Raw genomic sequence first — 25,406 nt, forward strand, 5'->3', positions numbered from 1 at the left:
TTTCAGAAATATGGCATTTCTGAAAGACCAAGGCATTTTATCGTTAATTCTATAAAAACACATTACAATATGTTCTGACTTGCATTGTTTTCATTACATTTTAATTATACATCTATATAAAAAAGCATTCGAACACATTCTGACTATCCGAGGATTACTGTTGTGTTCCTTCATAGAAGACAAACGTTCTGGTGAACGATACAATCAATGTATACCGTGTATGATGACTGATGAATATTGATGCATACTGTGTATGATGAATATTAATGTAACTGTGTATGATGAATATTAATGCATACTCTGTATGATGACTGAAGAATATTGATGATGAATATTAATGTATACTGTGTATGACTAATGAATATTAATGCACACTGTGTATGATGACTGATGGATATTAATGTATACCGTGTATGATGAATATTAATGTAACTGTGTATGATGAATATTAATGTAACTGTGTATGATGAATATTAATGTATACTGTGTATGATGACTGATGGATATTGATGTATACTGTGTATGATGACTGATGGATATTGATGTATACTGTGTATGATGGATATTAATGTAACTGTGTATGATGAATATTAATGTATACTGTGTATGATGACTGATGAATATTAATGTATACTGTGTATGATGACTGATGGATATTAATGTAGACTGTGTATGACTAATGAATATTAATGCACACTGTGTATGATGACTAATGAATATTAATGCATACTGTGTATGATGACTGATGATTATTAATGCATACTATTATATGATGACTGATGAATATTAATGCATGTTGATTTAAGCAGAACCTTCATCACAAGCAGTTACTACACCGCTGTCTTTACTAATTCAGTACACAACACCTTCAGAGGCACACTGAGCCTATACGGAATGAGAGAGATTTACATTGGAATTCCATAATTCAAGGACACTGAATGTATAAATTGCTTACATCTGAAATTTTGAAAGAACGTTTTATTAATATGACATCATGGATCCTCAGAATGCCTGGGCACTCTTTATACTTATACTAGACATTATATAAACTGTAGAAGTGGTTATTTATGCTGATGGTTGAGTACACATTCTTCCACGTCCAACATTACGTTAGGAAAAAATATGTAACTGAGGAGGAGGGGGGGGGGGAATTTACAATTTACGTGCTTAATTACACAGTTGCGTAATTAGTGTACACCCCCCCCCCCAAACACGTAAATAAGCACTTTTACAGTACACTAAGGGTACCCAGATGTTTAGAGACCACCATGGTTTCACACTAAAGTGAACGACAAAACTTGAAAACAATATAGACATTTGTATTTACAGCGGCCAATACAGTCCGATTAAAATCAAACCTCTCGCTTCGCTTGATATACGGACAATCAAGTTTTTTTCAAATTCTAATCAGACTGTGGCCACAATGCAAGATAAGCATGATTTATCATATTGAAGATGATGCATGATAAAATGTAAACAGTGTAAAAAAAAGTTGACAAGCATAAATACATAGTAAAAAAAAATATTACAATGTCATTTGAATATTATGACTATGTTTAAGATAAAATACATAACAACTATGACTAATAATTGCCAAATTAATGTTAATCAGAAAATAAACTATAACGTACAGTAAACACCACAAAGCAGCCTCTACCACATGTTGTAAGGACAGGTAGAAAACAATGAAAAAGGTACAGAGAGGTTAATATAGAGGAAAGGAAAAATAACTACGTAGCTGTTTATCATTAGAACAGCAGGCAAATCACTAAAAACACTCAAAATATAGTCCTCAAAGTTCTACACCTAAGTACTATACACAGCCATGTCATCAAGTATCCAAGGCATAAATGTTTGGGGAAAAGGAGCACTTCTTGAATAAAACACATTCATACAGATTCACATTTTAAAAATTCATACTGTGTATAAAAACAGTTTGTAAAAACTGAATAGCATTTAACAAGCAAGGGATTTTCCAAGCTCACATAATCAATTCAAAGTGCATTTGATGTTGATGTGAAGCCTAGGAACATGCACAGTGTGGCTACCATGACACTTTAATTATGTATGTAGTTGAGCTAATACATGTATGCTAACACAGACAGTGTTCATAGGAAAAGCCGGCTCATTCACAACTGAAAACTAGTTGAAGGTAAGAGTATATAGTGGATGAAATGTATCAGGAAGCAAGGGGTTTATCAGTCAAAATGACGCACGAAGAGACACATCTCATATCAAAATGACACACGAAGAGACACATCTCATATCAAAATGGGACAAAAGTTACGCATTATTCAACCTTTGAAAACAATGTCCTCAAAATAATGATTTAATAATCATACATTTAACATATATCTTATGAAAACAAAATCACAGCATACACCTAGTACAAAAATGCTCACAAACGGGTATCATAACATACACAACCTATAAACAATACATCACACTGTAGACGTGGACCGCGTGCAGGGGTCATGTTAAGTAGCTGTTACTCACCTGTGTACAGGTAGTAATAAATACACAAGCCAGTGTACAGGTGAAAATAAATACACACACCTGTGTACAGGTGGTAATAAATACACACACCTGTGTACAGGTGGAAATAAATACACACACCTGTATACAGGTGAAAATAAATACACACACCTGTATACAGGTAGTAATAAATACACACAACGGTGTACAGGTGGTAATAAATACACACACCTGTGTACAGGTAGTAATAAATACACAAGCCAGTGTACAGGTGAAAATAAATACACACATCGGTGTACAGGTGGTAATAAATACACACACCTGTATACAGGTGGAAATAAATACACACACCTGTATACAGGTGGAAATAAATACACACACCTGTATACAGGTGGAAATAAATGGTGTACATGCATGTACATCATCAATTGAAAGAGAGACAAAATTTCACATTGGACCACTCAGGTGTATAATTAATGGTGTGGATCACTCAGGTGTATAATTAATGGTGTGGATCACTCAGGTGTATAATTAATGGTGTGGATCACTCAGGTGTATAATTAATGGTTGGTGTGATATACATGTTCAATATCATGTATATCGTATAAACACAATCGAGGTACAACACGGGGTACTTCAGGCTGTGTGTACTACAATAAGTTGGGAGCAGTTTCTGCCCAGGGATCAGCACCATTCCACAAGCTTCCAACATGTGGAAGACAAGAGCAAAATGTACACTGGCTACCCAATCCACAGAATAAAAATACATAGAAAACATACCCTGGCTACCCAATGCACAATTTAAAATTAGATAATTTTTAGCTATCACTGCATAATTAATGCCCATGACTTTTTCTATACCTTGCTATTGTGTTACTTCTGGTTTACAACATGCATGATTTAGTTCTACTACTCACTGATAACATTGAATCGAATTCGATGCATCATCTACAACAATTTTTTTTATCTGTGGATAAAATTATATAAGAAAAACTTCCTCGTAATTAACAGAGAAGCATAATTAATCAAAACAAATTACCAGTGACTGTCATGTAATTTTCCTGTCATACAAACTTCTACATGACCAGTTATCTGATTTTGTGCTAACTATGACAAGCAAGTTCTATATAACACCCTAGTATTGATTACTTTGTATGATTACAAAATAATATCAACAGCAATAAGAGTAATTTTCTCCTCATTTTATATAATATGTACTGGGACAATTAATGCCGATTTATCCACCTCTTTGATGTTTATAAAATAAAAACTGTCTCTGCTGATTTCATCTCATAAGACATGAATAGAGATGACTATCTCTCTTTTGATATATCTATTAAATTTGCACAATGCTATATGACCGACTAGTACCATCTCTGTTTTTTTTTTATTTTGTTCTGTGTAATGGAGTGTTGCTGGTTGCTAAATCAGGTGGACTTCTTCCTTCCTCTGCACCGCTAGCCAAATCTGACTGACTTGAATCTGAATCCACGTTGCTATTTGATTGATTTCTTGCTACCTCTGTGTTGCCTGTGATGCTGCTTTGACTTGTTGCACTGTTGCTCATCAGATTGGAGTCATTGTTTAACGTCTCGATATTGCTGTATGTTGCCTCATCTTGGGCCTCGATTGCTTTAGGCATTTTTAGAGCCTGTTCATAAGCTGGGGGAGCTATGTCTTTATAGTCGGGGGGTGCGTCATCTTCGTTCAGGATGACTAGAGGCATGTTGGCATACGGGAAATCCGTCATCACAAAGTTGTCATCGTTGTAATCACGAAGATTTTCCACCTCATCTGTATAATAATACGATAAATGTAAATGTACTTATCTAAAGTAACTTTTATTAATTACTGAAATTAATCCAAAATATGTAATTTGTTTACTTTAAAGCAAATGTCTCTTGGACCAATTAATTTACACCCCCTCCTGTTAATGTACTGCATGGTATGGAGGAGAAAGCAAGTGCAGAAACATATACATTATGAACTGCATTGAGGAAAAAGATGGAGAAATGATTCAACATTGATATGACCAATGTCATTGTTGTATATGATACAAAAATAATGACTGTTATGCTGAAGTACCAGTAGGAAAGTGAATATACTCCTCTACAGGAAAACAAGAGGTCTAGGGGCCACATCGCTCACCAGAATCATTTTGGCCCTGTCAATGTGCAGTTGTTGTGACTTTCAAAAGATTTTTTTAATGAGTCTTTATTCTCATGAAAAATTTTAACTCCATATTGTGACCCCAACCTAGCCCCAAAGGATCACAAGTTAACTGAAAATGAATTCTCATAACATAGAAATGCCTCAAAACCAATATGACTAACATGATCTTACTGTTCTAGATAAGAATAAGGTCACAGGTCATAAATCATGGTTAAATGAAAGGTGAAGATAATGAACAGTGATCAATCTCATAACTCTTATAAGCAATACAAAATAGAGTTCGGCAAACACGGATCCCTGGACACACCAGAGGTGGGATCTGGTGCCTAGGAGGAGTAAGCATCCCCTGTCAACTGGTCACACCCGCCGCAAGCCCTATATCCTGATCAGGTAAACTGAGTTATCCGTAGTCAAAATCAGTGTGCCAAGAACGGTCTAACAATTGGTATGAAACATGTCAGACAGCATTTGACCCAATGATAGGTTGCATTGACGAACTAGATTGTTATAATGATCATAGAATTTGCGAAATGCTGACTTTAATCAATACTGTTGAAAACCCTGCACCATCAATTTGTTTCTATGTACTGTAGCTTGACTTGATTTAACAAGAGGCCCAAGGGCCACATTGCTCACCTGAGTCATTTTGGCTCATATTTAAAGATTTTTCCTATATATTCGCATGTAAAACTTTAATCCCTATTGTGACCCCAACCTACTCCTGGGGGCCAAGATTTTTTTGAAAATTGAATCTGGATTAGGTCAGGAAGCTTTCATGTGAATGTAAACTTTTCTGGCCCAGTGATTTTTTAGAAGATTTTTAATGATTTTCCGTATATATTTGTATGTAAAAATTGATCCCCTATTGTCGCCCCATCCTATCCTCGGGGGTCATGATTTTAACAAACTTCAATTTGCACTATGTTAGAAAGCTTTCATGTAAATTCCCACTATCTTGGCCCCGTAGTTTTTGAGAAGAAGATTTTTAAAGATTTTCCCTATATATTTTAATGTAAATTTTGATTCCCCCTTGTGGTCCCATCCTACCCCCGGAGGCCATGATTTTTACAAACTTGAATCTGCACTATGTTAGAAAGTTTTCACGTAAATTTCCACTTTCCTAGCCCGGTATGTTTTTGAGAAGAAAATGTTAAGATTTTCCCTATATGTTTGCATGCAAAACTTTAATCCCCCCCTTGTGGCCCCATCCTACCCCTGGGGGCCATGAATTGAACAAACTTAAATCTGCACTAGGTCAGGAAGCTTTCATGTAAATATCAGCTTTTCTGGCCCAGTGGTTCTTGCGAAGAAGATTTTTAAAGATTTTCCCTATATATTTTTATGCAAAACTTTGATCCCCTATTGTGGCCCCATCCAACCCCCAGGGGCCATGATTTGAACAAACCTGAATCTGCACTATACCAGGAAGCTTTCATGTAAATTTCAGCTTTTCTGACCCAGTGGTTCTTGAGAAAAAGATTTTTAAATAACTCCACCCTATTTTTGCATTTATGTGATTATCTCCCCTTTGAAAGGGACATGGCCCTTCATTTGAACAAACTTGAAAGCCCTTCACCCAAGGATACTTTTGGCCAAGTTTGGTTGAAATTGGCCCAACCGTTCTGGAGAAGTCGTAAATGTAAAAAGTTTACAGACGGACAACAGGTAATCAGGGAAGCTCACTTGAGCTCTGGTGAGCTAAAAAAATAGGTTATTTTTTAAAGCAAACTCTTGAGTTCAAGGTCACAAGGTAAAAGGTCATGGTATGAAATGAACTGTTTTGCCATATTAAAGAAATATACATACAAAAGATTGAAGGATCTAACTTCTGGACATATTAATTGATGTTTTCCGCCACACTCAACAATTTTTCAGTTATCTGGTGGCACCCAGTTTTTATTGGTGGAAGAGAGGACCCAGATACAATGTACCTGGGAAGAGACCACCGACCTTCCGAAAGTAAACTGGGAAACTTTCTCACTTACCGGCGCGTGCAGGATTTGAACCCGCGCTGAGCAGAGGTGAGAGGCTGTGTGATTTTGAGCGCGATGCTCTAACCACTATGCCACTACCCTCAGGGGACAAGAGTTTTACAAACTTGAATTTGCACTATATCAGGAAGCTTTCATGTAAATTTGAACTTTTCTGACTCATTGGTTCTAGAGAAGATTTTCAAAGATTTTCTCTATATATTCCCACGTAAAAAATTTGATCCCCAATTGTGGCCCAACCCTACACCTGGAGGCAATGATTTTAACAAACTTGAATCTGCACTATGCCAGAGAGCTGCCATGTAAATTTGAACATTCCTGGCCTAGTGGTTCTCAAGAAGAATATTTTCCCTATTTGGATGTAAAAGTTTGATCCCCTATTGTAGCCCTACCCTACCCCAAGAGCCATGATTTTACCAAACTTGAATCTGCAATATGTCAAGAACCTTTCATGTAAATTTCAGCTTTTTTGACTTAGTGGTTCTTGAGAAGAGGATTTATTTAAATGACCCTACCCTATCTTTGCATTTTTGTGATTATCTCTCTTTAAAAGGGGCATGGCCCTTCATTTGAACAAACATGAATCCCTTCATTCAAGGATGCTTTTTGCCAAGTTTGGTTGAAATTGTCCCAGTGGTTCTGGAGAAGTCGTAAATGTGAAAAGTTTACAGACAGATGGACGAATGACGGACAACGGGTAATCAGAAAAGCTCAGGTGAATTGAAAAGCTATAAAACACTCCTCTTTGATCTACTGTAAATTGTAGAAAAATGTTAGATCCCTGGGTCAAAATAATGTCAATATCATTAAATGATAAGAGGAGGTCATGGGCCACATCATTCACCTGAGTCACCTTGGACCATATCTTAAGATTTTCCTTATATATATTCGGATGTAAAAATTTGATCCCCTATTGTGTCCCCAACCTACCCCCGGGGATCATGGTTTTAATAAACTTGAATCTGCACTATGTCACATAGCTTTCATGTAAATGTAAACTTTTCTGGCCCAGTGGTTCTTGAAGATTTTTAAAGATTTTCCCTATATATTTGTATGTTAAACTTTGATTCCTTATAGTGGCCCCATCCTACCCCCAGGGGTACCATTTTAACAACCTTGAATCTACACTATGTTAGGAATCTTTTATGTATATTTGTATTTTTCTGACCCAGAGGTTCTTGAAAAGATTTTTTATATATATTCACATGTAAAAATTTGATCCCCTATTGTGGCCCCAACCTACCCCTGGGGATCATGGTTTTAATAAACTTGAATCTGCACTGTCAGAAAGCTTTCATGTAAATTTCAGCTTTTCTGGCCCAGTGGTTCTTGAGATTTTTAAATGACCCCACCTTATTTTTGCGATTATCTCACTTTTGAAGGGGGCATGGCTCTTCATGTGAACAAACTTGAAAGCCCTTTACCCAAGGATCCTTTTTGCCAAGTTTGGTTGAAATTGGCACAGTGGTTCTGGAGAAGTCGAAAATGTGAAAAGTTTAAAGACAGACGGACAGACAGACGTAAGACGGTTGATCAGAAATGCTCACTTTAGCTTTCAGCTCAGGTGAGATAATAAAGTATTGTACAAAATTTCAATAAGATATAGAGGAGAAATCTTCACAAGCTATTTTACATCTTCCATCCCTCTTAGATCCACTATGACTTTTAGGAAAATAATTGGATCCTTATCTTCCAATTATACATGTATGCATATCTACAAATGGCAATGTAGTATTGAACAAAGTTTAGGCCAATTCAACTTAATTAGTAGATTATCATCCAGGGTCAGCAAAAAGTATGGGGCGGGTGGGAGGATTTTATTTTTTAATTTTTATTTTCTGAGAAAAATATTAAAGACAAACGATTTTTTTTTTCAACAGATACTCATCATTTAATGCCAGGTGGATATCAATCTATGCTATTTTCACAGACAAATTCTAGGTTAAGCTTTAATTTCAAACAGAAATATACCAAACTTCTTCAAGATTTACGCCTGTAAGAATGCCAGAAATTAAGAAAACCATATAGATTTATTTTCTTCACGTGGCTTTTCATGTTGCTATACTGGAAATGTAAACAAGAAGTGTAAATACCGGAGTCGGACATGAAAATATTCCGGAAATCGCAAGTTTCGCAATTCGGGGCGGGCCAATTTTTGAGGGGCGGGCGGGGATGATAATCTATCAATTAAGTTGAATTGGCCTTACTTTCGCGTTTGTCTGATAATCCATATAGGAGAAGTGTTCACAAGCTATCTTACACCCTCCACCACTCTTAGATCCACTCTAACTTTCAGGAAAATACTTGGATCTTCATGTCCCAACAATACGCACATCAACAAATGGCAATGAAGCATTGTACAAAGTTATCCAATAAGCCATACAAGAGGAGAAGCTTTGACAAGCTTTTGTGACAGATAGATGAACGGACAGAAAGTACAAAAACAATGTCTCCCCCTGAGGGAAGACAGAATTCTGAATCCCGAGTACTTGTTACTTGGTTCATGAGTGTGCGATATTCGTACTGTATCTAACCCAACAAAACACTTGCAAATTTCTTTTACAAGTTGTACCTTTACTATAATGTCACATGTGTACGTTAGTTTCACAAAAAGGACGAACTATCTCCAGTTCTACGAAAATTTTCTTACCTGGGTCACTTCCGTGATGTGAGCTCTGTGTAGTATTTTCAATGTCTTTGGTCTCACATCGAAGTTTAATAAACTTGTAGACAAGAAGCAGAAGTGTAATGGCTGCTGCGACAGCAATAACAGTCACTCCGATCTTCACCCCCACAGACATGCTCTCCTCCTTAGGGATACCATCTACAATAGACATGTACACATATAATATAGTAAAATGGTCACCATTGGTATAGTCTTTGATTACATTTGATAAAATTCATTTGCATTGAATATTTAAGTCCTTGTTTTCTTTACAATGATGTTCCAACGATATTGACGTTATATAACGTTATCAAATGATTTATGACGTTATCTCAGGATCAATGCATGCATTTCTTTTTTTTTTTTTTTTTTTTTTTTTTTTTTTATGATTTCATAGTTTATTACTCATATTAATACCATCAGTAGTACAATAGCACAGGTACAATGCAATACATTGCAGAAAAAATATAGATACAAATTACAACAGTTTTATGAAATGTTCAATAGCATTTGTTTTCAATGCATAATTACTATACTTTATAACTTTACACCACAAAACTGTACACTTCTTGACATGATTTGATATGCTATATTCAGTTTCTTCAAGATTACTTAGTCTACAAAACATTTTATATTTGTATATCTTCAAAGCAATGAAGGAAATAAAGTTATTAAGCAGGCGTGTGCTTTGATTACATTCAAAATAAAAACCAATAACAATACTTTTCCATTGAATATTGACTCTGCACGCCAAAGACACCATATTCCAAACCAATGAAACATTTTTACACTCATATATAAGATGTCTCATATCTTCTGTTTCTAGACACAGAGAACATTTGTCAGAAGATTCTTTTTTCCATTTAAACATGTATTTTTTACAGGAAAGCAAATTATGCATCAGTTTATAATTAAATTCAGCAATATTTCTATCTAAAGCTAACTTGATTTTTTGTTGATAAATGTGTTTCCACATTTCTTTACTGACATTATATTCTTTGTGATATAAATTATGGTGCTTAGGTGATATAAACAATTTACTCAAAAGTATTTCATAGAAAAATTTACATTTTTGTTTTTCAACCGTACAATATTTATTAGTAAAATTGAAATATCTTTTATCTTTTATGTTTATAAATTTTGATTCGTATCTATGAATTTTCTCTCTTATGTATTTAAAAGCTGATTTGACTATTTTATATTCACAAAGTACATTTGCTTTTTTGCAAATTTCTTTGCTTATTTCATCAATGGTCTTAAAACCGCTATCATTGAACAAATCTTTTACATATTTAATATTTTTTATCCAATTTTTAAAATATATAGTCTTGCCATTAAACAAAAAATGCTTATTGTTCCAAATTGGTTCTTGTAATATTTCGTTATTGTTCATATTCAATGCATGCATTTCAAATCAGTGTTACTACGGGTTAGGTGTAACGTTCAAGGTAAACTTTGGTATCAAAATAATCAGGAAGATGTGTGTTTCAGAAAAATAATAAAAACCCAGTTTTGAAAATATTGTCGCGAAGGTCCCTTTTCGCTTGACGCAACTCATATATTATTTCTTTCCATTCATTCTCAATAGAAAACCTTATAAAAAATGACTACATTCTTCATCACAATGACATTGCCAACAGGTTAACGTGTATAAACATCCACAGGAAGTTCACAGAATACGAAAGTGATGTTTTATGTTGAGAATATCAGAGACGTACAGTGATCCCCCGTTATAACGCCAACATTTGTACCTCGGCAATTTTGGCATTATAACGGGGGTGGCATAACATCGGGGGAAGGGGGTATGTGTACAGCTGTCAAAAGAAATCAAACAAATTTTATTTACTACATCGTGCTTTGAAGGCCTGGATAATCCCGGCGTCCAGTGGTCGTAAATGACTCGTAACGGTAGGGGTATTTAATGATTTCCAGTTTTTTGTTTGATGTCCAACACGCTAAGACTTCAGTGTATCCGCCATACTCAGATTTCAAAAACAATACTGCATATTTGAACTCAGTTGATTATGATTTACGTAACTTATTATCGGCTTCAAACTTCGATACCTTGAGGACTAATGGCTGATAATTGCTTAAGCCTGCTCACTGAAATTGTCCTGCCATTGATTGGCGATAATTAGTGGGGGTGATTATAACGGTAATTGACCAAATGGTACCTGTAAATAGGTTGGCGGATGGCGGTATGCAGGGGATAGCAATATAACGAGGTTTTACAGAGCAAGGAAAACGGGACTTTGAACTTTTTGGCGATATGCGGGGATGGCATTATAACGGGGGGCAATATAGTGGGGGATCACTGTACAATAGATGTTACAATTCTTTCTATACAACTATAACTACTGAACATCATATCCTCATATCCTGTAACATTAGATATAGAGCTTACCTGACACGCAGCTAAGTATTACAAGGATGAGCTTTAAGTTACAAGTACAAGCTCTAAGTTACAAATACAAGCTCTAAGTTACAAGCATGAGCTCTGTGTTACAGGGATGAGCTCTGTGTTACAGGGATGAGCTCTGTGTTACAGGGATGAGCTCTGTGTTACAGGGATGAGTTCTGTGTTACTGTGCTTACCTGTGCAGCTCAGTCATAGTTTAAACAATGCTTAATCGTTATTCAATAAATAATTGAATAGGATTAGGCAACAGGCATTGTCTATATATATCCTCTCCTTAAGAGCTCTGTTACAATTCTTACAATTTAAGGTTCAAAGTTATGGAATAATATGGTAGAATTTTTAAAATATTACCCAACATTGGGAACTTTTAAATCCGCTCATCTTAGAAATTGTTTTCATTCTGGAAATTAAAAACATACAGATTTGGTTTTGATTATTTTCAGTTTTATTTTTATTCATTGATTTATTTGTTTTCAGTTTTAAATATGTATATAGCGTGCATGTTTGTATGCAACATACCTTCATATACTATTTTATATTGTATCTGTATAATATTACTGTCTGTGTATATGTTTTCAGGACCACAATGTAAACTAGTTTTTTAAACTAATTGTGCTGTTTACCTGGGCAGCACTATGTTAGTGTTTACCTAGGCAGCTCTACATGCATGTTAATGTTTACCTGGGCAGTTCTATGTTAATGTTTACCTGGGCAGTTCTATGTTAGTGTTTACCTGGGCAGTTCTATGTTAGTGTTTACCTGGGCAGCACTATGTTAGTGTTTACTTGGGTAGTTCTATGTTATTATTTACCTGGGCAGTTCTACATTAGTGTTTACCTGGGCAGTTCTATGTTAGTGTTTACCTGGGCAGTTCTATGTTAGTGTCTACCTGGGCAGTACTATGTTAGTGTTTACCTGTACAGTTCTATGTTAGTGTTTATCTGGGCAGTTCTATGTTAGTGTTTACCTGGGCAGTTCTGTTAGTGTTTACCTGGACAGTTCTATGTTAGTGTTTACCTGGACAGTTCTGTGTTAGTGTTTACCTGTACAGTTCTGTGTTAGTGTTTACCTGTACAGTTCTGTGTTAGTGTTTACCTGTACAGTTCTGTGTTAGTGTTTACCTGTACAGTTCTGTGTTAGTGTTTACCTGTACAGTTCTGTGTTAGTGTTTACCTGTACAGTTCTATGTTAATGTTTACCTGTACAGTTCTGTGTTAGTGTTTACCTGGGCAGTTCTATGTTAGTGATTACCTGGGCAGTTCTATGTTAGTGTTTACTTGGGCAGTTCTTTGTTAGTGTTTACCTGGGCAGTTCTATGTTAATGTTTACCTGTACAGTTCTATGTTAGTGTTTACATGGGCAGTTCTGCATTAGTGTTTACCTGGGCAGTTCTATGTTAGTGTTTACCTGGGCAGTTCTGTTAGTGTTTACCTGTACAGTTCTATGTTAGTGTTTACCTGTACAGTTCTATGTTAGTGTTTACCTGTACAGTTCTGTGTTACTGTTTACCTGTACAGTTCTGTTAGTGTTTACCTGTACAGTTCTGTGTTAGTGTTTACCTGTACAGTTCTGTGTTAGTGTTTACCTGTACAGTTCTGTGTTAGTGTTTACCTGTACAGTTCTATGTTAGTGTTTACCTGTACAGTTCTGTGTTAGTGTTTACCTGGGCAGTTCTATGTTAGTGTTTACATGGACAGTTCAGTGTTAGTGTTTACCTGGGCAGTTCTATGTTAGTGTTTACTTGGGCAGTTCTTTGTTAGTGTTTACCTGGGCAGTTCTGCATTAGTATTTACCTGGGCAGTTCTGTGTTAATGTTTACCTGGGCAGTTCTATGTTAGTGTTTACTTGGGGAAATCTATGTTAGTGTTTACTTGGGTAGTTCTATGTTAGTCTTTACCTGTACAGTTCTATGTTAGTGATTACCTGGGCAGTTCTATGTTAGTGTTTACTTGGGCAGTTCTATGTTAGTGTTTACCTGGACAGTTCAGTGTTAGTGTTTACCTGTACAGTTCTATGTTAGTGTTTACCTGGGCAGTTCTGCATTAGTGTTTACCTGGGCAGTTCTATGTTAGTGTTTACCTGGGCAGTTCTGTTAGTGTTTACCTGTACAGTTCAGTGTTAGTGTTTACCTGTACAGTTCTGTTAGTGTTTACCTGTACAGTTCTGTGTTAGTGTTTACCTGAACAGTTCTGTGTTAGTGTTTACCTGTACAGTTCTATGTTAGTGTTTACCTGTACAGTTCTGTGTTAGTGTTTACCTGGGCAGTTCTATGTTAGTGTTTACCTGGACAGTTCAGTGTTAGTGTTTACCTGGGCAGTTCTATGTTAGTGTTTACTTGGGTAGTTCTATGTTAGTGTTTACCTGGGCAGTTCAGTGTTAGTGTTTACCTGGGCAGTTCTATGTTAGTGATTACTTGGGTAGTTCTATGTTAGTCTTTACCTGTACAGTTCTATGTTAGTGATTACCTGTACAGTTCTGTGTTAGTGTTTACCTGGGCAGTTCTATGTTAGTGTTTACCTGGGCAGTTCAGTGTTAGTGTTTACATGGACAGTTCAGTGTTAGTGTTTACCTGGGCAGTTCTATGTTAGTGTTTACTTGGGCAGTTCTTTGTTAGTGTTTATCTGGGCAGTTCTGCATTAGTGTTTACCTGGGCAGTTCTGTGTTAATGTTTACCTGGGCAGTTCTATGTTAGTGTTTACTTGGGAAGATCTGTGTTAGTGTTTACTTGGGTAGTTCTATGTTAGTGTCTACCTGGGCAGTTCTATGTTAGTGTTTACCTGGGCAGTTCTATGTTAGTGTTTACCTGGGCAGTTCTATGTTAATGTTTACCTGGGCAGCTCTATGTTAGTGTTTACCTGGGCAGCTCTATGCTACATTGTTTACCTGAGCGTTTGATGTTTATTTTAAAATGGAAGTATTTCTTGTCATCTTCCGGTCTGTAGAACTGGAAGCGGGCTACGAACCCTTCCTCTGTGTACAGAACTGGGGGTGTGGGACTGCCGCACGTCAAACTCGCCTGTAAAATAAAAATTTGGCAGGTAAGGTCATTCCATGGCTTTTTTCACAGGTCAACCAGAGAATCTGTAAAACTCTACATTGAAATTATCTTTTATAATTGTTTGTTCTGTTTTCTTTTAATTTCCTAGCATGCATCATACTGCTAAGTGTTCAACTTCAATATCAAATAGTTACTGCATGATTATGTGGCAAATTATCAGTAGAACATTATCAAACAGAATCAAAATTAGGGGAAGAGTATACAACGGGCTTCAGATAAAGTCTTCCACATGGAAAATTGTGTCACCTAAATTTAACTTTGTGTATAGGGTACATTAATGTCAAATAGCAATATCTAGTTTTACATCTATGAACACTCATGTACACGCACACACCCACATATGTAGAGACACTACCTTCTTAGACAAGAAAATTGTTTAATGAAACAAGATTATCATTTTGCGTCGGACTAGAATGTCACTCTGTCATTGGATAAAACAAGTCACATGATTATAAAACAAGTCACATGATTGACAACTGTATTTCTATAGACAGTCAGGAAATATTCCATAAACGGCAATATGACAAATTTATTGGTCTTAAAGAGAATAATAAGGTTTGAGGTTTGTCACTTTCTGCTTAGTCAGCAACAAAGCTGATAACAAATAAAAGGTTGCAATGTGAAGAAAATCCCTACTGCAAGGATACATGCTACAAATGTTATGTTCATCAATGACTAAAGACTACTTGTCTGTATGAAAGTAAAGATAACTAACAGTGATTAATCTCATAACTCCTATAAGTAATACAAAATAGAGAGTTGGGCAAACACTGACCCCTGGACACACCTGAGGTGGGATCAGGTGCATAGGAGGAGTAAGCATCCCCTTGTGTCAAAAAATAATCACCACCATATAAAGTACCGCTTTAATTTACAAAAATAACAAACTGGAACTACACGGGTGAGGGGAGGTGTAGAAGCTAGTTCTTCAAAGTTTGTTTTCACTAACCCAGGCTAATTTTCACAATACTTTGCAATGACATTATAGTGATAGATATATCCCAACTCATGCGTAAAATTCTTATTTGTAGCATGTGTCCTTGCCCCTCATGCATGCTCACCATTGATATCACTGAATGTCATTAGCATAAAACTGGAGAGAAATAAAATTCCTTACCATTTGTGAAACATCTTTGGAGAAGAACTGAGAAGAGCTTTGATGGATATCAAGCCTAACATCACAGGCATCCTTAGCAATGTTAAAACTCTCAAATTCTATCTGCAGGGCTTGCTTTAAGTTCGAATCAAAAGATGAAGTCATGAACTTCATTTCACATTCTGTTACAGGTCCGGAAATGAAACTTTTAATTTTGTCTAGTAGGTTGGAATCTGACCCCGATTTGGCCAGAAGGACAACTTCATCATTTAGCATCAAAGACTCGGTGAAAGCTCCACCTTCAGGACAGTATTTTTTCCGATCAAAAGCATCTGTAAAGAAATGTTATCATGTCTGCAAATACATGTAATGAGAGAAACATCTACAAACAAAATAAAAAATTCTCCATGACAACCTGACTGGGTCAGTCACAATTCTCAAAATATCTTGAATCATTCAAATTCATGGAGTTTGAATGCCTTCAATGATATATTTTTAGAACTATTTACCCTTTTCTCCTATCAAACACTCCAATACCCTAGGTGTACTTATTTTTGCCCATTCAAAATTTGGCGCAGGCACGAGGCGATGCTTTGTTTGGTGTAGCCATGATTTAGCAACTGATATGTACTCGATCATGATGGATAAATAAAGATTTTCATATTTTAGTGCAACCATATTAGCGCTCTTGCTTAACCAACAATGCTGCTAAAATATCAACCCCATTAACATATTATATAAGTAGACAAACAGTGTCTGTGTACTTACTGCACAAAAAAAGTAAACAAGTATACAGTGTCTGTACCTACACTGCACAAAAAAAGTAAATAACAAGATGTGTTAGTGAAACACAAATGCCCCCGATAATGGCCAATTCCAAAGATGGCCAAGGTCACAAGGGCAAATATCTTGGTACCAGTAGAAAGATCTTGTCGAAAGAAATGCTCATGTATAATATGAAAGCTCTAATATTTACCATTTAGAAGTTATGACCAATGTAAAAAATAATTAAAAGTTAAACGTCAAGGTCAAAAGGTTTAATACCCACGGAAAGGTCTTGTCACAAGGAATACTCATGTGAAATATCAAAGCTCTATCACTTACTGTTCAAAAGTTATTAGCAAGGTTAAAGTTTTCAAAAATTAGGTCAAACTCCAAGGTCAAGGTCACGAGGTCAAAAATGTTGGTACCCACGGAAAGGTCTTGTCACAAGGAATACTCATGTGAAATATCAAAGCTCTATCACTTACTGTTCAAAAGTTATTAGCAAGGTTAAAGTTTCAGAATGACTGAATTACAGATTTACAGAATTGCAGAATGACAGACAGGACAAAAACAATATGCCCCCAGATCTTCGATATCGGGGCATAAAAATCACTTTTAATCAGATGAAGAAAATTCAGAGTATTTTAACACCACTTCTTCAAAACTTTTCTTAAAAAAATATAATTCATCTGTTTTGTCTTTATATACAAATTTAAAAATTCTGGTTAAATACAGGTATGAACTTACAAATTTTCTGCCCCGCCTCCACTTCATTGCTGGTCAAATACACGATACTAAGAAACAAAAACCACGCATCCATTATGAATCTGGAAGAAAAAGAACTCGTAGGCACTTCTTTAAAGTTCGGCAAGCAAATCCATTACCTCTGAACATTCATCGTGGTTAATTCTTGTTAATATTGTCTTGGTTTTTTTTTGTCTCAAAAATATGGTTTCAGAAGTTGGGCATGTTTCTGGATGTTAAAACCTAAACTCTGTCTCCTGGGGAATTCGTATAATAAACCTTAATGGCATCCTTCTCTCTACCCTTGTATTACGTGCTTTATCATTATCAATGTCTATTGCATGAAAGCAACGTTTAACAAATCAATATTAATTCCATCACAGAATAAATCAAATTTTAAGACTAGTTCAGATGTGTTGGTGATTGTCAACTAAATCCATATATCATTTCCTGTTCAGATTACTTCAAATGCTGTCAATTTCAATGTCATTTACCTAAATCTTGAACAAAAAATGTCAACTGACCTTTAAATACAATACACATGGTAAGAAACCAATTTCAAATATGAGCACCGCAACCCAGGTGATATTGCCATACATGCAGACAAACTATGAATGCATTTCATAATTTTTCATCATGTTAATATTGGTATTATAAAAGCATAATATCAAATATCAGATTGATTTTCTATTGGTTACAGGATGCATGATTCTTGGAAACCAATATTAATACATACATACACATTTGTAACTGATATCATGATCATGATTCTTTACTATTGGGGGGGGGGGGGGGGGGGGGGGTAATGAGAGTGGAGGGAGTCATCAATGACACATGCCTAGGAGGTATAGGAACAGCTAACTAAAAAAGATGGCAAATGCATAGAACTGACATACAACACATACAATTCTATCATTTATTCAGATATATTCAGGAAATTTGATCTTATCCAACACTTCATGTACAGACCCCCTAAGTCTGTATTGTATGTCTGTACGGTTATCGAACTACACTATACCTACAGACAAGAGAGAAGTGACATCCCCGGGGAGTAAGAATACTGAACTGTCTGTGTAATCACAGAATCAGGTGGAGTAGATCAATGAAATCCTGACAATCAGTTCCTATTCTCTGGTGTATCCCACACCTACACATGTATCATTAGCTTTTACACTTCTGAAGCATAGAATGATCTGGGAGGGACCTTTCTGAGTTAACACATTGGATTTCTTGCATTTATGACAAAAGAGTCTTGCCTAAGTATACATGTACTGTCATGTTCATTTTACTACAGTAAAAAAATAACAAAAGGAGATTGAACAACTTTGAATTAAGATAAATGTTTACTTATGTTAAATAATGATGAAAGTGAAATTATAGATCAAATTCATACAACTGGTAAATGATGATATATTTAAAAAAAAAAAAACATTTTGGAAGACTTATCCACCCTTGATAAACCCCCACCCCACCCCAATCTCTGCTTTACTCTATTTCCCTTCATGTTTCCCTAAAGTTTCCCTTGATGTTCCCCTCATTCTCCACTGTTTCCGTTCCTATCAACATTTTCCCTGGATACGGATAACAATAAAAAAAAAAAGCATTAAAAAAAGCACCTTTAAAACAATTTGCTCTGATTAAATTGTTTGGTCAAATGAACATGGACATGAAAATCAAATGCCCATTATATAAAATAAATATGTCAGTATATACATTGACAAGATTCTTTATTCCTGGTAAGATAAAATACTCCATTCTTGATAGATGCTACATGTACATCTAAACTTTTCATTTTCGAAACAAGGCACGAACCCTGTTAAATGTTTACATGTCATGTGACTCAACTCACAGAAGTTGACAGCTTCGGTGAAAAAAAAAACCCTGCTTTTTATATAACGAAAATTTTCTTTTCTTTCCTCTTGTGCTTGCTCCCTAGATTGATTTATCCTGAACATATATTGCTGAATGCTTTTGACTAACTTTTTAGAAATCTTGCATGTTCTCACCTCTGCACGTGTGCCATATCTAGTATCCACTTGCTGTACCTATATTCAGATACACGTACAATTTATGCAAGGAGACTGGGGGTCTTAATTCGCAATACACACAGCACCGCCTGAATCATGACATCTAAATGTCAGAAAATGGAGTTTCACCAGATCAGTTCCAAACATAATTACACCTAATCACGTGTCACTGAACACAGCTCACCAGTGAGTTTCTCTCTTCTCTTTAATTGCTACAATGTACCTTGGTATTTCAAGACAGTGAGTAGGGGGGGGGAATGCACTACAAAAAAATGTCATCGAGGACTTGTTCACGATGATGTGAATGCATGTTAGCGCTTCCCGGTGTTGAAATTCGGGGTGGCCGGGTTACATTATATATTGCCGTTAGCATGGTTGTAAGTTTCAGTAATAAGTGTTACTCATGATTTCCTCAAGTGTTACCTGACCTGATAAGTGTCACTGGAGGGGGAATGGGGTTGCTTCAGTAAACAGTGGGTCTCCACTTATATTTTGACTCACCTCCACATTTTTCTATCATTGTAAAATCAACGAACGTCCATCAATTTCAAAAGCAGAATCGAGAATGAAAGATACTACAAGAAGTGTTTACTTCAGAAAATATGACGTAGTTGACCTAGATCGGGAGTGTTCTCGTCCCATAGTTTTAAACGTTTCAATGACAATGATCTTACTAAACAAAACAAACTAAAAATAATAATATAAAGTAATTTTGAAAAAAATTAAAAAACATATATAAAACAACATCAATATCAACAAAACACAAATGAACTCTAGAAATAAATCGTTCAGAAGAAGGACAATAAGTACATATTTATACCGGAATCTATATTCTGTTAAAATTCGACTTTTAGTTTTTCCATAATCACGCCCCCAATCAAGACGAGGAGATGCAAAGTAAACAAGTGAACGTCAGCAGTTGTTTTCATCATCATGGCTACAGTTTTTGAGAAGAAAAAGGAAACAAAAGTAACGCTTGATGACACGATACCACTAAAATGTTTGGTGGAATCGGCCGAAAAACGCGAAGATCACATGGTATGTACATATGTGATATGATGAAAGTGAAAGTAGTCACTATGCACGTGATAATTACTAAATTACCTCATGAAAGTTGTAGCACACAACCACAAAAATGAAGTTAGACAGTGCAAGGCATAGTTTGTTACTTGCCTAAATTATATTATAGGAATTTAGTAATACATTTTGAAAACCCCATCCCTATCTAAGGTTCCATAATGATTAATGACTAACTTCCTTTTAATCAATGTTAAAACATGAATTAAACTTTTATATAAATATCAGCAATATTTGTATAATTTAAATTTGCTAACCTAGCTGGGTAGTTCATTTGGTTAACGTGTTGACTGCTAATCTGTAGCTAGTGTGGATCGTAGGTTCGAGTCCAAAAGGGCTGGATTTTAAATTTTTTCAAATTACTACCTTATATACTTGCCTATAAGTCGGTCCGCCTATAAGTCGGTTGTATTTTTTAAGGTTATTTTGTAGGAATTTGCCATTGACCCGCTTATAAGTCGGTACAAATTTTTGTCAGAATCGGTTGACAATTTCAAGTCAATGCTCTAGTGTTTTTACCTATTTTTCAAAAAATATTTTGAGAAATTAATAATTATGAGGTGCTCAATATCCAAGCCATATCTGTTTGGGGTTTAAACGCACCCCTTGATCTATTATGGACAATGATCCCTTGTTTACCTACCCAATTATGATTTCCTAATTACCAGTACCTGACAGCGTGTTTACTTAGTGGCACGCGCCTCACAGTTATGGTGGGGTTCCGGTATAATTCAATGTATCAACAATAGAGTTTTTAAGAGTCAAGAATGATGATCTAAATTATCTGTTAACAATATTCAATCTTTTATGAAAATATATTTCAGCCGGTATACATATGAATATTTCAATATGAAATCGGATTTGTAATTCAATTTTACCGATAAACGATAGATTAGTTGAATTAAAAGTATTAGTTACCGTTATGTAAATAATTTTTAACAAGATAAAAATATGTAAATATTTGTACTTTATACATGATTTTAAAATACATAAACAATACAATATGTCTAGATATTTGTGAACAATAATCATTTGTGTGGTAGTCCATGATAATCGTCAGACTTGTTTAAAAAACACTACATTACGCCGCCCAGAAAAATACTAATCTTCTTAGGACGCGCCTATAAGTCGGACATAGAGTTTTGGACCAAAAATTGACTCCCAAAAATCCGACTTATAGGCGAGTATATACGGTAATTTATACTGAAAAGTCTACAATTTTTTTTACTAAATAAAGTAAATTTGAAAGTTTTTGATTTCAAAATATTTTTGTATGTATCCCTTATCAGATTTCTTTGATGTGTTATTCCCCCTCATATGTCATGTGACTGTTGTAGTTTTCGACCAAGTATTTAGATTGAACATTTGTACAGTACTTGATTAAACAACCAAAACTAGATATTTTATAATAGCACTTGTTCCACAGATTGTTTATTTGTTTAAAGATACGAGGTTGAAGGAATACTCTTGTGTATTGAGTGGAGATAATTAATGTATCCATTTTTTACATCTCACTACTCAAATCCTGTGGGAATCTGAGTTAGAATAGAATCCTCAGTAACCTTGCTTCTCATAAGAGGTGACTAAATGGGGCGATCCTTCGTATGAGACCGTAAAAACTGAGGTCGCGTGTCACAGCAGGTGTGGCACAATAAAGATCCCTCACTGCTCAATGGCCATAAGGCCTAAATTTTGCAGCCCTTCACAAACAGTGGTGACATCTCCATATGAGAGAAATATTCTTGAGAGGGACGTTAAACAATATTCAATCAATCAATCTCACTACTCCATGCCTGCACCTTTCAGGCATTTAGAACTGCCTGCTGCAGTAGCTCTCTGGTCGTAAACATTGAAATGATTAAAGATGTCAAAATTTTTACGACTGTAAAGTAGAGATCCAAACTGCATCTTTTCAGGTGGTTGAATTTGCAGTTTTTAAAGATCTTTTAAACAATATGTGAATTTAAAAAAAAACATGTGATCAATTCTTGTAGATCTATACAGAGTTAGATATCTTTTGTGTATGACCACATGTATGAGAAAGGGAGACAACTACAGGATAACTTATATATTAAAAATCTTAATGTGCACTGGTTACTTTGATGGAATGATATTGTGTGCTGTATTTCATCTGAATGGGACTATGGTGCAAGACAGATTCACCATGTTGACTTCTGAGTCCTTGATACATTATCATGCAGTCATGTAGTATAGATAACTTAAGATTCTTATTATACATTGTCATGCAGTCATGTAGTGTAGATAACTTAAGATTCTTATTATGATTTGTAGAAATATTGTGTCAAAGTGCAAAGGGGCCCTATCCCGGAGAACAGCTGGACAGTGGACAAGCGGTACAATGACTTCGTGGCCCTGGATGGTGAATTAAAAATCTCCAACATTGAGCTTCAGCTTCCACCAAAGAAAGTGTTCGGAAACTTTGGCAGAGAATTCATTGCAGAAAGACAGCAGGGGCTACAGGTTTAAAAATAAGCAATTTATCTGAAGCTGAAATTGATGAATATCTATTTAGAATGAAAGTCTGACAGGCTCTTTTAATATTTATTACTGTGGAATTATTAGATTTCATGCTGGCTCAATTTTTGTGATTTCTTCATGGGTACCCCAATCCCATGAATGTCAAACCACAACAGAATACACAATATGTTGCAATGTACAGAATGTATGTCCATGAAACACATTCTAACAAAACTGTAAAAAAAAATCTCTACAGTCAACAAGAATTGGCCTCACAAATTTAGATGAATCCACAGTAAATTAGATAGATCTACACAGAGTGATTTAATTAAGATATTTAATTAAGACATATTTAATTAAGACAGTGAGTGGATGATTGAGAGAGATACAGCCCGTTATAGAGTGAGGCGGTTAACCAGTTTCTTCTAAGTTACTAGAAATGCCAATATTCATGTTTTAGTTTCATATAATTCATTCTAAAAGGAAGTTTCAACTTTCAGATTTATAATTTACAGAATGGAGACCTATAGATGTATAAGAGGGTGATCTGGCCCCTATAAAATTTAATCTGAAGATCCAAAGTATATTTTTGATTCTCCCACAATTTCAGTTGGGGGTATCCCCCCCCCCCCCCCCCCCCTCTCCATCCACCCCACATGGGCTTTGTATGCTTATCTCCTCCATATTTTTCTAAATAGAACATTTATGTTTTTTAGGGTGGTGGGACATATATACCAAAGATCTGCATTTCTTCAGGGTTTTCATTTTATTTAAACTTTATAGAAATGACGGGCTGTTGAGCTTCTGTCATTTTTCCTTAAAATGATTAATTCAGGCCCCGTTTTAGGGTATGTATTAGGTAGTGCACATGACAGTGTATCAAAATTTTCTGTACTTCATTCAAACCTCACGTACCATGAACATGATGAGGGCATTATCTTTTAGCTTTAAGTATTCTTTTAAAGATAATAAGCTTTTTGGATTTTACATTATTTTTGATAAATACGTATGATTAAATGTAATGACTATTAAGATCAATGTGCTCTATGATTACATAAAGGAAACTTAATGTACAAAATGGTGCATGTTTTCACGAAAAGTTCTCAGAAAAGTCATCATATATTTACATTCACTGAATCCTTTTGAAATTGACATTGCTTTCATCAATCAATGAATACATGTTTGTTGCAAACTAGTTCGATCCAGTTTTCTAGAACCACCCGTCTGCAAAATCATTTGACCAAATATGGAGTGTCATCAAGGTCAAAGGGTGTATTGGCTGTTCCGTTTAACGTAACAAATGGGTCAACTATATGATATTTTAGATCTTAATTCTAGTTTATATTTTTAAATAATACTTAAAAATATAAATGCTAAAATGTCTTTCTTTGTTGTTTCATTGGGTGATGAAGGCAGCAATCATTGCAGAAAACTTTTATGCGGGTTAAGCATTTATCTGCAACGTTAGTTACCTCCATTACCTGATGAAACAACGAAGAATGAATTTTATTGTTTAAATGAAGTCATATCTTAGGATCATCAGCATTTCCCCTATGAATAGCAAATACATCAGAAAGTTGTACCTACACTGCTTAAGATCAAATAAATTCTGCCTCAAAACATAGTACTATGTTGATCACTTTAGAGAGCCGAATTATGCCCTTAACACACAAAGTCCTTTACTGTAGAGAGATTTGATGAATCTCTCATGTTATTTGTACTGTACAGAGATTTGAGTGAGATAAATCTCTCATGCTATTTGTATTGTACAGAGATTTGAGTGAGATGAATCTCTCATGCTATTTGTACTGTACAGAGATTTGAGTGAGATAAATCTCTCATGCTATTTGTACTGTACAGAGATTTAAGTGAGATAAATCTCTCATGCTATTTGTACTTTTCTTTCAGGACTACCTTGCCTCAGTCATGAATCATCATCTATTATCTAATACTCTTCACTTCAAAAAATTTCTCGATGCCACAAGTTATGCTGTCAATATACCAGGTGCAGTATTATAGAACATGTAACTTAGTTGTCGGTTCATGTATCTCAGGTGGAAATCGCGGTGTAGTTCTCGTAGATTTCACATATTCAAAGTTAGCTACATGTATTATTATTTGAGTTGCTGTAATTTGCATCATGTATTGTATTTGATTATCAATGTGTGTGTTCAGTTTTGATTTAGAAATTTATTCTATATACTGCCATATCAGTGTCATGAATTTTCATATCTATTTTGAAATGAGATTTATCCTCACCCACGTCGTGAAGCATGTACAGAAGTTAGATTAGCCATCTCCCTTTTCGTAAATCTTACGCAGAATGCATAATCCTGTTTTTAACACACCACATAAGTACAGTTCAGTAATACTGCTTTTCACAAAACAAGTGCAAGGGTGGATCCAGAAATTTTTGAAGAGGGAGAGGTGTTCTACCAT

General features: G+C 35.4%; 2 protein-coding genes across 6 annotated transcripts in view; one reads left to right on the plus strand and one right to left on the minus strand.

Moving 5' to 3' along the window:
- On the minus strand, positions 1–20,294 carry LOC125657241 (uncharacterized). 2 transcript variants are annotated; one of them, XM_048887922.2, is made up of 6 exons: positions 19,914–20,294; positions 17,389–17,435; positions 15,898–16,208; positions 14,606–14,738; positions 9,289–9,462; positions 1–4,269 (listed from the first exon to the last, which is right to left on the minus strand). In XM_048887922.2, the coding sequence occupies exons 1-6, from the start codon at positions 19,919–19,921 to the stop codon at positions 3,863–3,865; spliced, it is 1,080 nt and encodes a 359-aa protein (XP_048743879.2). In that variant the 5' UTR covers positions 19,922–20,294; the 3' UTR covers positions 1–3,862. The 2 variants fall into 2 exon arrangements, with proteins under 2 accessions (XP_048743879.2, XP_048743878.2); XM_048887921.2 differs by having other exon boundaries at positions 17,389–17,468.
- LOC125657240 (PX domain-containing protein kinase-like protein) overlaps positions 20,256–25,406 on the plus strand; it is a 22,543-nt gene continuing 17,392 nt past the window's right edge. For all 4 annotated transcript variants that reach the window (XM_048887920.2, XM_056143152.1, XM_056143153.1 and 1 more), the window contains exons 1-3: positions 20,256–20,450; positions 22,782–22,970; positions 24,876–24,972. In XM_048887920.2, the coding sequence (XP_048743877.2) occupies positions 20,346–20,450; positions 22,782–22,970; positions 24,876–24,972 (391 nt within the window). In that variant the 5' untranslated portion in view covers positions 20,256–20,345. The remainder of the gene's footprint in view (positions 20,451–22,781; positions 22,971–24,875; positions 24,973–25,406) is intronic.

The sequence above is a fragment of the Ostrea edulis genome, chromosome 7 (assembly GCF_947568905.1).
Source record: "Ostrea edulis chromosome 7, xbOstEdul1.1, whole genome shotgun sequence".
NCBI classification, from domain to species: Eukaryota; Metazoa; Mollusca; class Bivalvia; order Ostreida; family Ostreidae; genus Ostrea; species Ostrea edulis.